General features: G+C 41.9%; 1 protein-coding gene across 1 annotated transcript in view; it reads left to right on the forward strand.

The window, feature by feature from the left end:
- Positions 1 to 2,722: 2,722 nt before the first annotated feature.
- LOC113405167 (phakinin-like) overlaps positions 2,723 to 16,489 on the forward strand; it is a 34,828-nt gene continuing 21,061 nt past the window's right edge. Inside the window, exons 1-2 of the mRNA XM_026646094.1 lie at positions 2,723 to 3,184; positions 16,177 to 16,259. Of these exons, the coding sequence (XP_026501879.1) occupies positions 2,729 to 3,184; positions 16,177 to 16,259 (539 nt within the window). The 5' untranslated portion in view covers positions 2,723 to 2,728. The remainder of the gene's footprint in view (positions 3,185 to 16,176; positions 16,260 to 16,489) is intronic.

A 16,489-nucleotide genomic window follows, 5' to 3' on the forward strand; every position in this document is an offset into this window, starting at 1 on the left:
TTAAAAATACAGAAAAAAGAATGTGGCAAGCATGACATAGAATAGGTAGGGCTAACTCTGAAAGTTCTTGTGCAGTCCTTAGCCAGAAGGCTGGTGGTTGTGATGCGATGCTTCATATGGTTGCAAAGGTGAAGTTAAAGTCTGGAGAAATGAGAATGTAATGTCTCAGAGACCCAGAGAAACTCTGGAGGGTGAAGGGGAAATTCTAATTTCTGAATCAATTAAAATCCAGGTAGGTTATGTTCCTGTTAACTCTTTGGAAACTGGACATATATACTGGGAGCCAGCTTTCAACACGCATGCCCATTTTGAGTAGTAGTTTACTCCATGAGTACTCCCCTAGGTATGTAGTGATTGGACGTCTAACATAGTGAATGCCAATGAAAATGAGGTAAAATCTGAGGCTAAAATAGAGAAGTACGAGTTAAAATTACTTAGAAAAGTTAATATGTTTTCAAGTCGGCAGGGCCTGATGAAATACTTCCTAGAATACTCAAGGAGCTGATTGAGGAAATATCTGATCCATTAGCAATTATCTCTGAAAACTCCTGGAATCTCTCCTGACTTCCATAGGATTGGAAGAGGGCAAATAGAGTGCCAATCTATAAAAAAGGGAGTAAGTGCAACCCGGGGAATTACAGACCAGTCACCTTAACTTCAATATCCAGAAAGATACTGGAGCAAATAATCAAGCAGTCAATTTGCAAACACCTGGAAGATAGCAAGGTGATAAGTAACAGTCAACATGGATTAGTAACGAACAAATCGTGTCAAACCAAACTAATAGCTTTCTTTGACAGGATAACAAGCCTTGTGGATAGGAAGAAACGGTGGATGTGGTATATCTTGACTTTAGTAAGGCTTTTGATACTGTCTCATACGACCTTCTCATTTACAAACTAGGGAAATATAGCCTAGATGGAGCTACTATAAAGTGCGTGCATAACTGGTTGGAAAAGCATTCCCAGAGAGTAGTTATTAGTGGTTCCCAGTTAAGCAGGAAGGGTATATTGAGTGGGATCCCGCAGGGAACAGTCCTGGCTCCAGTTCTGTTCAGTATCTTCATAAACAATTTAGATAATGGCATAGAGAGTACACTTACAAAGTTTGCGGACGATACCAAGCTGGGAGGGGTTGCAAGTGCTTTGGAGGATAGGATTAGAATTCAAAATAAACTAGACAAACTGGAGAAATGATCTGAAGTAATTAGGATGAAATGCAATAAGAACAAAGTATCCCACTTAGGAAGGAACAATCAGGGCTTGTCTACACTTACCGGGGGATCAACGCACGCGATTGATGCATCGGCAGTCGATTTAGCGGGTCCAGTGAAGACCCGCTAAATTGACCGCAGATCATTCTCCCATCGATTCCTGTACTCCACTGGATTGAGAAGAGTAGGGGGAGTCGACAGGAGAGTGTCTCCCATCAACATCGTGTAGTGTGGACCCCACAGTAAGTAGATCTAAGCTATGTCAATTTGAGTTACGCTATTCATGTAACTCTAATTGCGTAGCTTAGATCGAATTTCCCCTGTAGTATAGACAAGGCCTCAGTTGCAAACGTACAAAATGGGAAATGACTGCCTAGGCAGAAGTACTGCGGAAAGGGATCTGGAGGTTACTATGGATCACAGGCTAACTATGAGTCAACAGTGTAAGTGTTGCAAAAAAGGGAACATCATTCTGGGATGTATTAGCAGGAGTGTTGTAAACAAGACAAGAGAAGTAATTCTTCCACTCTACTCTGTGCTGATAAAGCCTCAGCTGGAGTACTGTGTCCAGTTCTGGGTGCCACATTTCAGAAAATATGTGGACAAATTGAAGAAAAAATAGAGGAGAGCAACAAAAATGATTAAAGCTCTAGAAAACGACCTCTGAAGAAAGACTGAAAAAATTGGGTTTTGTTTAGTCTGGAGTAGAGAAGACTGAGGGCGGGACATAACAGTATTTCAAGTACATAAAAGGCTGTTACAAGGAGGAGGGTGTTAAATTGTTCTAGTTAACCTCTCAGAATTGGACAAGAAGCAATGGGCTTAAATTTCAGCAAGGGAGGTTTAGGGTGGACATTAGAAAAAGCTTCCTATTAGGGTAGTTAAGAACTGGAACAAATTGCCTAGGGAGATTGTGGAATCTCCATCATTGATGGTTTTTAAGAATAAGTTAGACAAACACCTGTGTCAGGAATGGTCTGATTATTATGCTTTGAGTACAGGACTGGACTAGATGACCTCTCAAGGTCCCTTCCAGTCCTTCATTTCCATGATTCTATAAATAGGACTACTCATGAAGTATGGTACTGCTCAACATGAGTAAGGGTGTCAGAATCTAGTCGTGTGTGTAATATATGTAAATGTAAAATGCTAAGACTCTGTCTGGCTTGCAGCCTAGAAAACACCAGTATTATTTTAACATATATACTATAAGGAATTATTGTTCTGCGGTCACTGTAAACAGCTTTGTCCTTTTCATGTGCTATACTTGCAGCAGTAGCAGCAGAGAGATTTCTTTTTAAATGGATTTGCTGACTCCGTGAAAAGCCCCAATGTGACAAACATGCCTGTGATGATCAGTGAAACAATGCTAATGTTCCAGAAGGACTCGGGACAAAGCAAAAACAACACAAAACCAAAAATCTGCTGGGTTCTGCAAATCCTACCAGTGTGGGTACGGCACAGAGGCTTCGAGGCAGAGTCAACTTGTTTAGTGCAATAGACTCTAGCTGCAGCATGCCCATGCCAAGACGTAGATCTTCATTCTTGGGGCAACAGCCCTCTTCCTCCACAACTGAAAGCACTGGGGCTACCAGCCAAAGGTTAAGCATTGGGGGTAGTGGCAGCCTACCTAGACCCCGAGGTGTCTATGTGGGTATTGTCCCCACTGGAGGTGTGAGCAGCCTAGGGACCCGCGTGTCCCGTAGAGCCCTAGGCATCAGCAGTGTCTTCTTACAAGGCCTGCGCAGCTCCTGTTCAACTGTGCCATTAGCCCAGGGGCTGGAAAAGGGAAGGGGCCTATCATATGAGAGCCTGAATGGGTGCCTGGTGGAGTACATAGAGAAAGTGAGAGCTCTTGAACAGGTCAACCAAGAGCTGGAAGAGCACATCAGAATCTACCTGGAAAAGAAGTCATCCAATGTCAACAGCTGGGAAGCACTGAGAGAGAACTGGGAGACTATCTATCATCAAGTGAGTACAAGAACTTTAACAATGAAAAAGATTAATGGATCATTAGCAAACCCCTAGCAGTGGGTTTTGATGCTGATGATAAATGCCGCCTGATTCCAATGCACAGTGCCCTAGATGAAGGATTTCAAATCTATCTTCATCATAATTAGCATTACCATTTCACAGTGTATGGTGGAAAATGCTTATTAAACAGGAGAGCAGCCCCAGGCATTATGTACACGGGGGGGGGGGGGGGATTGAAATGCACCCCCTGGTGTTATAGTCTGGTCTGATTAAAAATCAGTTATTTTCTCTTACTTGTGGTTATTACACTGAGGAGCAGAATTATTAAAAGAAAACTACTAAGATTGAATGAGTTTATACACCAACTTGATATCATCACAACCTTGCTTTTAATTAGCAATTCAGATTTCAGTTTTATTCTCTCATTTATTTGACCACATTTTCAAAAGCTCTATTTAGTTAAAAGCAATTATTACATGGTCACAACCAGGTGGCTCCCGCCTGGACACTCCCCCCGTCCCCTCGCCGTTCCCTGTTCCCCACATACTCAGTGTTTTATATACAAGTTAGGCAGCACATTCTACACAATGTTTGTAAAGAAAAATATTTAACACCTGACTGTAAAATGGTGACCATGTTTGTCTAGTGGACAAAGAATAAAAAAACCTGGAAAACCAACACAAACTTGCCAGTGATACTTTCTGCAGGGCTAATGAAAGGTCAAAGTAAAAACAGCAAGTATTTGAATCTTATTGTTTCACTTGAGCAATGTGCACAAGGCATACTCTTTCATTTGAGGATCTCAAAATACTTTAAAAATATTTATTGGCTAAATCACACAACACATTTGAGGTAGGGTGGTTTCTTACTGGGCAAAGTGAGGCAAACATAGGTGAAGTAACTTGCCTTCGGGGTAGACAATGGATCAGTGGCAGAACCAAAAAGAGAACCCAAATGTTCTGAGTCCTAGACCTATTCTTTAGCCATCAGACAGTACTTTCTCCTGTTAGAGAATCAGTCCCTTCATCAGAATATAGCAAAACAAGGTGGGAGAGGGAAAGACACTGTTTCATTGTGGTCCAGTGGATATGGTGCCCAGCTGGGAGCCAGGAGACCTGGGATCAATCTTGAGCTCTGCCATTCATCACTTATGTACCCTTTGGCAAATCACTGTCTCTGTGCCTCAGTTTCCCCATCAAGTGGCAATTATGTTTTCCACTTTTGTAAAAACTTTGAGATCTATAGATGATAAACTATGATTGTTAATATTATATTCAGATTCAGAGAATGAATGGGAAGAGTGTAGGAAAGTATCAGTTTTCTCTGACAGTGAGTACCAGACCCCAATAAATAGGGTAAACTAACTCTTCCCTAATGTAACAGCCTGGAAAGATAAATGTCTGAAGAGTCATTTTTCCCCTTTAGCATTGTACAGAGGTGGACATGAAAAATTCCTGTCTGTATGTTCCTAAAAGGACTTTGTGGGCCAACTTTTGAAAGCATCTGGCTTTTGGCTGCCAACAGTGTATGTGTACATGCTCATGCCCCCATGTTGTACATACAACCCCCACTTTTGAACACACAAACTAGATAACTGCATATACAAATACTGTACCTGATTTGAAGGTGCATGTGTAATACACTGGCTTAATGAGTGTGACCATGTCTCCCTCTAGTGGTTGCTACTGACTGATGAATAATAGAGTTCCTTCTTTAGCTCAAATGGCAGGGATAAGTGATGATTACACTTACCCTGCTAGATTGAAGAGTCCATTGTTAAATATTTGTTCCTCATGTAGATACTTATAGACTGTAATCAAGTCACCCCTTAACCTTCTCTTTGCGAAGCTAAATAGATTGAGCTCTTTAAGTCTATCACTAAAAAGCACGTTTTTTATCCCAGCCATTCTTGTGGCTCTTTTCTGAACCCTCTCCAATTTATCAACATCTTTCTTGATTTGTGGGCACCGGAACTGGACACAGTATTTCAGCAACAGTCATACCAGTTCCAAATATAGAAGAAAAATAACTTTTTACACTCCTGCTTGAGATTCCCCTATGTATCCCAGGATTGTATTAGCTCTTTTGACCACAGCATCACACTGGAAGTTCATGTTCAGCTGATTATCCACCACAACCCTAAATCTTTTTCAGAGTCACTGCTTCCTGATATGTAAAGGAGGAGGAAAACATACCTTCCTTGTTTGAGTGATTATTAAATGTTTAGCACTAGAGAAGAGTTTAGAAGAGAGCGATTCCTTGCCCTTACCCCTCTAGAAAATAACTACTGTATGTAATTCTAAATGCTGCAATTAATTAAAGGATCAGTCCTTTATTTCTTTCAAACTTAATACTCCCATTTGAATGGATACGGACAATAGCTGACTCCCACTGTACTGAGATTGATTGCAAATGAAGGGTTCCATAAGGAAAACTCCAGTGATCTTCCAAAATCTCAGAACCACATAATCTCCATTGAAATCACAACAGTGATGAAATTGGCCCGCCACATTTTTTTCCATTTCTGTTATTCTGTACTTCTAGGATTTGAACTGTACTATTTGCCATGAGAGACAAAATAAGTTCCCCCTGCCCCTTTTTCATTCACACACACCCAACCGAATACTCATCGAGATTTAACTAACCTCTCATCCCCTATAAACTTACTAAGATTATTTTAAGCACTCTCTTTTTTCAGGTGCTTGTATTTCTCTGTGGGGAGGAATTATCATTACAAATAACTTTCTATTTTGGGGAAGAGACATTTAATTAGAATTTTAAATCTTTTTCACTTTACATAAGCAGATTGGGAAGGGAACTGAAAGGAAGAGGGTGAGAAGGATAAAATTAAGTAAATATAAATTTCTGTCACATACATTCCTTTCAGCAAGATTTTTTCAATAGACTTAGTTCCTGTAGAAATCCTCCCACTTTGCGTCTGTCCCAACTAGCATGCGTACACTTGCTTCAATAAAAAGCAGTTGTCCAGGCTGATAATTAATACAATTAGTTGGCTGGTAGCTTCAAATCATCCTGATCTATCTGTCTTTTGGTTAAACAACAGGCATAGGTTGCTGATGGAGGGACAATACCAGATCTAATGGTTTATTGGGCTGATCTGACAAAATATAGATCTTTGTTTTTTTAAATTTTCCCTTGCTTAAACTTCCTCTTTGCTTTCCTTTTCAAAATCAGTTCATCTTCTAGATTCTTTGAAGAAAGTAGCTGATTGTATTGATGACCTCCCCCCCCCCCGTAAAAGCACTTGAAACTGTTATTCAAATAAACAGAATGAAATCATCCATCAACTGCTAGCGAGACCTTCTCCCAGTTTCAGAGCTTGTAACTTCCTTAGTCCAGTCATGTTCCACTGACTAGGAATACAAATGTAGCCTCAAATTTAGGCAACCCACATACCAGGATATTTAAAAAAGGGTATTCACGCTAGTGAAAACTTGGACATATTTTGAAAACAAACCCGTTTTTAATTTTACTGGATAGTTATCTGTCATTTATGTTTAAATTACTCTTCTCTTTGACAGTTTCCATTTACTGTTCCTACCTGCCCTTTTAATAGAATCATAAAGGTGAACTTTTGCTACCACAGTCATTTCCATGGTAACTGATTTTCATGCAATTTAAAAAAGGTTTGTGATTTCTGTACCAACAGTAGGAGGCCTCTAGCAGCTTAGTGCCATTAATAGGTTAATAGCTTTTGGACTGAATAAGTTTTAGTTTTTCAAGTTTGTCTTAATATTTAATTTTTCTTTAAATTACAGGAACATGACATATTAGACAGATTTTTGCATAATACCTCAGAATGTGCATGAACAATTGAGCTAAATAATGCAGCATGCCATAGCTTTGTTACTTAGCATATGTGCAGTTTTTCCCAATGGCCGCTTAATAATGAAATCTACTGCATAACTAATTGGAACCATTTGTTCAACATTCTTTAATGTGTTAAATGAGTATGTATGATTAGGACCCTTACTTATATGTTGCTCCCTAACACTTGGAAAACTTAGTGCTTTATTTTTCTGATTTCCTATGCATAAGTGCCCAATGTTAAAGTCAAATCTCATTATGAGCTTCATTTACTCTTCTCAGTTTAAAAAAGAAGATAAGAAAAGAAAAAAGCACAAAGTGCTTGAGAGGAATAATTGTAAAACGAATTCATCCATTTACACTCAAATGTTGCATTTCATACAAATAAAATAGAGAATGTGCTTCTGTGAAGATCCCTCAAGCCAAGATTCCCTTCTGTTTTAACACTGGATGCCTCTGAGTTCTGCATATGGGGCACACAACTTCAGAAAAGTATATTAATTTGAACAATAGAAGATTCCCAGCTAAGAAGCATTAAAACCCCAATAGAACACCCATATCCCCACTGACTTTCATGGCAGTTAGATTGGTTCCAGAGTGTCTGATCTTTGTAAGCACTCCACATGCAGAACTCCCATTAACTTCAGTAGGAATTCCATATACTGAGTGCTAATAGGATTGGGCCTCAATTCACATCAATTAGTATAAAAAGAAATATTTTTAAAGGTCAGTACATAAATTACCACTACATTACTGTAACAGCTAATACAGATTTTGCATGTCCATTTATGCTGTTTTTTAGTAAAATGGGGTTAAGATAGCATCCACAGCATCACCTAATACATATGCTAATAAAAAAATACACAGCACTTTTAATAAATGCAACCCCTCCAATGTGTCATGTGAACCACTGCACATCGTACAGTGCTACCCAGATAAAAGTGTAAAACTGTCACAGTACATGGACAGTTTCCCTCCAGGCTTTTAAAGAGCCACCAACTGCACTTTCCTTAAAAGGGAAAGTCGTGGTGAGTGCTATAATAACCTCAGGTCAGTTAGTAAAACGAATTAAATTTTGCCGCTTTTGAGATCTCCTTGAGCCTGAGGCCCCTCCTCCTTTCCAAGGGAAAAGTCCAGGGGTGAAAGTAACTTAAAGGACTTACGGGTACTCCGGAGTCCTTCGGAGGGGGCATGGCCTCTACCGGAAGAGGCAGGGCCTTTAAATCCCCAGGCGCTTTAAATCAGGATTTAAAGAGCCCGGGGCTGGGGCTGTGGTAGCAGCAGCTGGTAGCCCCGGGCCCTTTAAATCACCCCCAGAAGCTACCAGCTGCACCGGCTCTTGCCGGTACGCCGTACCGGGGCGTACCGGCTTACTTTCACCTCTGGAAAAGTCCCTCTTCCAGCAGAATTACCTAGTCTGCTAGCAGCAGCAGGAGGGTGTAGGACAGGCAGTAGCTGCTGCTGTTGCTTGTCCTAATAGCATCAGACACTGCCCCAAGAGCTGCAAGGAAGTGAGAAACCTATTTCTCTCCTTCCCCACAAGGTTCTGGTGGAATGTAGGCAAGCAGGGAAACATCCTGACTGCCCAAAATTGGCTGATAGTGGCTAACATGCACGTTCTGGGGGATCCCTGCTGGATGTCCGGATTCCCTTTCTGCACCCGACTTTCAGTTTTAGTGCCCTCTTTCTGTTCCTCCCTTACTGGCATACAGGTCTGTCGCATCTTACGCTGGGGTTACGTTCTGCAGTCAGCGCGTAAAGCGAAAATCGCGTATAGTCAAAATTACATTGAGTGTAATGGCGGGCAGAATCGCCCGCACTACAGGTACAGTATTACAATTGTTATTTTTCTCTTTTTGTTTTTGCCGACTGCGTAAAGCTGAAATCGCGCATGTTAAATGTGCGTAAAATGCGACAGACCTGTATTTAATCCCCTTCTGCCCCCAGAGACTAATCTACTTTATTAGCCTGCAGTAGCAAAGGCTTCTCTTCCAGCTTCACTGTGGTCCTTTTCCTTAGCTCCTGATAGCTTTCTCTTTCAGTTATAGCCACTCTGCTCACGGTTCTGCCTACCTTGCAACTGTCTCTAGAGCTGTGCAGTGGGAAGCAGAAATGGGAGCTGGCTTTCTGGTTTAAAAGGGGAGCCATGAAGGGTTGCCAACTTTCTAATCACACACAACCAAACACCCTGGTCCCGTACCTGCCCCACTCCTTCTCCGAGGTCCCGCCCCCGCTCACTCCACCCCCCTTCCTCTGTCGCTCACTCTCCCCCACCCTCACCTCGCTCATATTCACCGGGCTGGGGTAGGGGTTCAGGGTGCTGGAAGGGGTGAAGGCTCCAGCTGAGGAGTGGGAGCTCAGGAAGGGGGAAATGAGAGGGTCAGGGTGCAAGAGGGGGTTCTGGGCTTGGGCAGGTGTGGGAGGGGATGAGGGTCCGGCTGAAGGTGCGGACTCTGGGGTGGGGACGGGGATGAGGGGTCCGAGCTGGGGGGGGGGGACCGACGGGTTCGGAATGCAGGAGGGAGCTCAGGGCTGTGGAGCCGGCACTCAGGGCAGGGGCAGCATGCGGAGCCTCCCTGGCTGTCCCTCCGCCTAGGAGCCGAGGGACATGTTGCCGCTTCTGGGGAGCTGCATGGAGTCAGGTAGAGAGCCTGCCAGCCATAGGCGCCAACTTTTCCCAGCACCGGTGGGTGCTTGCCCCCGGCCCGACTCCGCCCCTGCCCCGCCCCCATTCCAACCCCTTCCCCAAAGTCTCCACCCCATCCCTGCCCCTATTGGACCTCTTCCCAAAATCCCTGCCCCGGCCCCGCCTCTTCCCGGAGCGCGCCCCATTCCCCCTCGTCCCCCCTCCCTCCCAGCGCTTGCTGCCGCAAAATAGCTATTTCGCAGAGTCAAGCGCTGGGAGCTTGGGGGAGAAGCGGGGTTGCGGCACGCTCAGGGCAGGAGGTGGAGGCGGAGCGGAGGTGAGCTGAGGCGGGGAGCTGCCAGTGGGTGCAGAGCACCCACCAATTTTTCTCCGTGGGTGCTCCAGCCCCAGAGCACCCACGGAGTTGGCGCCTATGCTGCCAGCCCCACGCCGACCAGACTTTTAACGGCCTGGTCAGCGGTGCTGAGTGGAGCCGCCAGGGACCCTTTTTGACCAGGTGTTCTGGTCAAAAACTGGACACCTGGCAACGCTAGGGTCATGAAGGGTGCTACTGAGCAGCTGGAAGAGGCTGTCTAATAGTCTTCAGACTGACACAGGACATCGTTGAGGCTAAGAACTTAGCAAAAAGGAATTGTATATTTTTATGAATAATAAGAATATACAAAATTATCAATCAATGAGAGCAAACATTTTGGAAAATATATTAAACCTCATGCTTCAGGGTTTAAGCCAATCTCTAACTATTAGAAATCAGGAAATCATCAATCATCTTGAGAGAATTCTCCCCCCAGGGACCAGTGTAGTACAATTTACAAGATGCATTACCAGGAGTGGAAGGTGTACCTCTCTTTGAAGCATCAGGTAATGGCCACTGCCAGAGACAGGATACTAGATGGACCAATGGTTTGATCCACTGTTGCAAATCATATTTCCTATGAATATTGGGAAAAGAAATTAAAAACTAAATGTCTATGAATTCACAATAAAACTAGTGAAAAAATTGCCCTTTGGTGTTAGTCCAAGAATTAAAAGCATAAGTTCAAAGGGTAAATTACAAGTCATTACAAATATGAATATAAAAATATTATTATGTGACAGAAGGATTATTAATTATACTATTTTGTATTTTATAGCACTTTCTATCTTAGGATCTTAAAATGCACTACAAACATTAAAGAATTAAGGTTCACAGCACTCCTGTGTGGCAGAGAAATATTCTCATTTTACAAATGAAGGAAGCAATATCTAACTGATGTTACTTACTCCCCCATGAGCCTTGTCATTTTAAATGAACATAGATAAGGACATTTCCTAAACTGCTGCATCACTCATTGTAATTAATGCAGCAGTGACGAGGATTACAAATTGCAAAATTGATCATTTCTCATTAATATTAATTTTTGTATTCAACTCCTGATGCTAGTAGAAGAATGAAATCGAACAAAAAAGCCACTAGATGGAAGTCTTTCATCATTTTTTATTAGTCTATAAAAGAGTAACCTTTTTATACTCTTTTCACAGCTAATGTAAATACGATAGAGAGAGATGATTTTCCAGGGTTCCAAGTTTCTCCATAAGTTATCCATATACATTTCTTTTCCTCAGTTCTACTATCTAGTTTTTAACAGTATGGGTTTGATTTTGAGAGGTGCTGAAAGACACAGCACTCGTTGACTTCAGTTGGAGTTGTGGGTGTTCTATACCTCTGAACATCAGACCCTATAGATGTTCCTATTAGCGATGGACTCAAACCACAAAATTCAGGTCTGAATCCAGAATTTGAAGCATTTTGGATTCACAGTTTGAACACTATCAAAATTTAAGACAGCCTGGATCCAGAGGTTAAAGGAATCTCCAGTTCCCATCTGTAGACCATGTAACAAAGTTAGCCTAAGCCCTGGTCTACACTGGGGGCGGGTGCGGGGGGAAATCGAACGTAGCTGAAGTCGAAATACTTAGATCTACTCACCGCGGTGTCTTCAGTGTGGTGAGTCGACAGCTGACGCTCCCCTGTCGACTCTGCCTGCGCCTCTTGGCCTGGTGGAGTACAAGAGTCGACAGGAGAGCGCTCGGGGATAGATTTATCGTGTCTAGACTAGACAAATCGACCCCCACTGGATCGATCACTGCCCACCGATCCCGTGGGTAGTACAGACATACCCTAAGTGTCTCAGTAAAACTGAGATAGTACTACTGCTAATGTGTGTAGTTATTCTTAAAATAATTAGAACAGATAATGTGCCATACGTAACTTAATTGAAACCAGTGGGCTATACTGGGGATCAATTTGTCCCAGTGAAGACATATAAAGCCAGCCAGCTGGAAATCACCAATTACTCCCCTCTGTGGCTTCCATTGTAAGTTATACCATTTTACCCACACATCAGGAGGCCCCGTTTCATTTTGAACTGAACTGATTAAAGTACAAAAATGTAATCGTATTTGATGTGAATAATAAAAACACCATTATTCAGGTTTGTTTCCATTACTCAGGGTACATGGTTAGTGTAAATACATATATTTTTATTCATTTTTAGATTGACTGACTTTCCGAGAGGGTGGATAGGCAGCAATCCATTGACATTTTACAACATATACAAAGCTGAAGCTCTCTGTTGTACTACATCCACGAGAGCCAATAAAGATTCCACTCTAACCAAATCCAAAAGCACTGGACAATCCTTTTTCTGGCACAGGAGGCTAATTGGCCCAGCTGTTACTATGCCCCCAATCCCATTTCTTCTGAAGTAAATGGCAATACTCAGAGCAACATGGAGCAGGAACATACACTAAGGGCTGGTCTATACTTAGCCGCTAGTTCGGCGGCTGGAAATCGAACTTCCTGGTTCGATTTATCGCGTCTGGTCTGGACACGATAAATCGAACCAGGAAGTGCTCGCCGTCGACTGCGGTACTCCAGCTCAACGAGAGGAGTACCGTGGAGTCGACGGGGGAGCCTGCCTGCCGCGTGTGGACCGCGTCTGAACCGCGGTAAATTCGAAGTAAGGTATGTCGACTTCAGCTACGTTATTCACGTAGCTGAAGTTGCGTACCTTACTTCGACTTGGGGGGTTAGTGTAGACCAGGCCTAAGTCAGTAGCCGTTATGGGTCTTATCCAAAGCCCACTGAAGACAATGGGAGTCTTTCCATTGACTACAATCAGCTTTGGATCAGGCCCTTTAAGAGGAACTCTTTCAAAAAGAAAAAAGCAGTGATGTTTCACTTTTACTGCTGTTGCTAGTGGGAAGAGGTCTGACATGATAGCGGATTCAGAACTGCATTTCTGGTAAAATACCAGTGATTTTTTTATTATTATTTTTGGATGAATTTGATACATGAGAGTAAGAAACTTAAAATCATAATTGTGCCAGGTTCCCCACACAGATGTGCACCTGCGTCTCACTCCTGACCTGCAACGCCATTGCTATTTTAGTGCCTGATCCAACTTTCCTACTTTTATTGAAGTCAACTGAAAGACTTGGATTAGCCTCTTCCTAAGAGCAGACTGATACCCATGCCACACAGAGAAGTGGCTTTTTCATGTGCTCAAACATTCTTTAGGGACTTGGGCCCAGATGGTCAAAGTTATTTAGTCTCCTAACTTCCACTGAAATCAATGGGAGTTAGATGCCCACATACCTTTGAGGATCAGGGCCTTGGATAAGACCACCAAGCATATTTCACTTGTGGACTCTGCAGAGTTTGAACCCATGTTGAGGTGGATAATTAAAGCAAAACGACTAGATATTTCAGGTCAAACTTTGCTTTCATTTGCAACCCCACTGAAGTTTTGCCTCACTGCCATTGAAATCAATGGATTGCATGGGTTTAACTGTGGCCAGAATTTGACCTATTGAATTTAGCCAGTGCTTCTAAACAAAAGTTGATACTACTTGGTTTATGCTCTTCAGGGTGGCAAAGCAGAATGCTGAAAGTTATAAATAGGGTGAGATCCTTAATTTTGCATTTTCTGGGCCACATTCACACCTGACATAAACAGGTGCAATTTCACTGGAGTCAAAGGATTTTCACCCTCTTACACTAGGTTTCAATTTGGCTCCTTATGTTTTGGTGATTAATAGAGCATAGTAAATAACTTGCAATGCATAGTTTGATGAATGCAGTCTTGTTTTGGTTGTACAATGTGCACAATTTCCTCAAATTTATTTCTTTTTCTAAAATACTTGACAAATTATTTTAACCATGTACACCGGATGAGTAAGAAAAAAATTGGTTTCTGCACAAATCTGTGCAACGTTGCAATGAAAATTTGATTGCAGGGCCGTCTGCAGAGCATAAAAGGACTCCCCTATGGCAAACATTAATTCATTTAAAATTCAAGAAAAATGTTTTGCAGTATTTATCTGTTTTATGGCTACAATCAAAATTCAAATGTAATTAAAATGTAGTCCAAAATTCTTAAAATGAAAAACAACCCCCCAAAGCATGATGGTATATGACAGAGTAGGTGTCCTAGATGGGGAGAAATTCTAGCTATTGCCAACGATGCAGCACTAGTGATGAGAAACAGGCTAGGCTGAGCTCTACTCCTTACTCACCCCCTGGATCATGGACAATGTAATAGGACTCCCTAGGACATTTGTCTGTGTGTGTCAGACCCTTCCTCCACACTGCTGCCACGTGTCCCTCCATCTCCCCCTCCCCTTTCAGAAGTAGAGCGTGAGTTCTGGGAGGGGAGGCAGAGGCTCCAGCTGCTGCCAGAGGTGCAAAAACCATGTCACCAAACCCCTGAGATTCTTCTTGCCACTCTGCCACATCTTCAGTGAACTGCTCATTAATGTAGACAGATTGACTGTTTAGAGGGAAGGGTGTAAGGCCTGTGGAAGTGAGGCTAGATTGCTGAAGAGTAGGGAAGAGAAGACAAGGGGTCGAGTGGTGATGGAGGATGTGAATGGGTTTTTAATGTGCTTAACTTTATAGTGGTCAGAAGCAGCCCCTACCCACATGCTTCAGCCACTTTCCCACAGTTCCCACCTAAATCCTCTGGCCAGAAAAATGGGTAAGTAAGTAGATCAACTTTAGTCTCCAGTGACTCTAATTTTGTAATCTAAAAGTGTTTTGCATTTTGATGGAATTAACATTACATTGTGGATTTTTCAAGGTTTGAATGTGTTAGCCCAGGGGACAGTGCAGGATAGTTTATTCTCCAGCTGCTTATTTATCTAGCTTCTGCCCAACACCTTTTGGTCATGCCTAAGGTTTGTTTATCATTAACTCAAAGGTTATGAGTTTCTAAAATGTCTTAGGATATGGGTAATAAAACACCTACCCAGAGAATATGTGTTAGCTGGTGTGTAAGAACTCCTGAGCATTAACATCTGGTTTAATTGCCTATCAAGTCCCACCCACATTCGTTGCATTTAGTTGGATGCTATACAGAAAGCCCCGACATTTATAACACTCAACCCTATGGTAACAAAAATATCCAGAATTTAGAGTATTTTAATTCAGCTCAAACTTTTATGTACCATACTCTAAATATTTTGCAAAAGTTAGAGAGTTATTATAGTCATTTGTTTGCGGGCATATTTATTTTTCATTAAAAGCAAAGCTAAAGACTCATTCTGGATTTATTTTTAATTCTGTGTTCCATAAGTAGCACTGGGTGAGTAGAACAAAATATTTTTGAACGTTCTTGAGAATTACACCTGCCTGTTCACTTAGGGCTATTTGTGCCTCTCTTGCTCATGTTGAGTAGTTTCTTGCCATATATCGAAAGTATTTTGAGAGTAAGGTACTACTCTATGTGAGTCAGCGTTGCAGAACTGAGCTCTTTCCTGGAATTCACAACCCCTTTTATTTGCAAACATTTGGGTGTTTTTATTCACAAAGAACATGTGGAAAGCAAAACATTATGATTAATAGCCAAAAGAAGGATTTGTACTGCAATTACTCTCTTGGACAGTTTGAAAAGCTCTTTCCAGTCACAAAGTAGTTTTGTCTAACAGTCACAGATGTTCATGGATAGATTGTGTGAAAAGAGAAAAAGACTCCTGTTTATGAAGCCATGCCACACAATTAGGGAACTGAAACATGATAGGATTTAGGTAGTCATATGGCATGAATAGCAAATATTCGCTGGGTGAAATTCACTACTGTGCAGAGGGCCCAGCACAAGGTCCATATACCACTTATGTCCTACTTATACTTTCTACACTGGATTTAAGTAGAACTTAAGTTATGCATAGGCCTTGTGCTAGGTCCTCTGCATAGCAGTGAACTTCACCCATGGTGATCAGTTTGCAAATGAGAAGCTACAATTTGTTTACACAACTAGTTGTTGAACAATTGTGAACAATGAAGAAATTAAGAAAAATTACACCCTGTTTGTGGATAATTTGTGAACAAATAGGTGTCACGTTCATGGAATAATTTGAGTAGCTCTAGGCCAAAGGTTAAATTACTTTCAGAATCTAAAATTATGCATATGCTCGTAATATACACATATTTAATATAGTTAATTGCTCTAACTCTGTTGTGTCATTATTCTAGGTAGGTGATGCAGTCCTCGAAAATGCACGTCTTATGTTACAGATGGAGAACATTCAAGCCTGTGCTGAAGATTTTAAAGACAGGTACCTTTCTTAAGGCAACAATATGGGTGATTTCTTTGAATAAACATATACTTACCATATTGAATATTAAAACGGAATGTTCATATTAGAGAGAAAATGTGTCTAGTGGTTAGCATTGGGATCTGACTCGCTTTTTGACCTTGGACACCCTGTGACCTTATCTCACGGTCTTATTGTGTAACTAAATTAAGGTTGCAATGAATTTTGAGATCCTCAGATAGGTGATTTGA

Source organism: Terrapene carolina, unplaced genomic scaffold, assembly GCF_002925995.2.
Source record: "Terrapene carolina triunguis isolate 2854851 unplaced genomic scaffold, T_m_triunguis-2.0 Scaffold34029, whole genome shotgun sequence".
In the NCBI taxonomy this organism is placed as follows: Eukaryota; Metazoa; Chordata; order Testudines; family Emydidae; genus Terrapene; species Terrapene triunguis.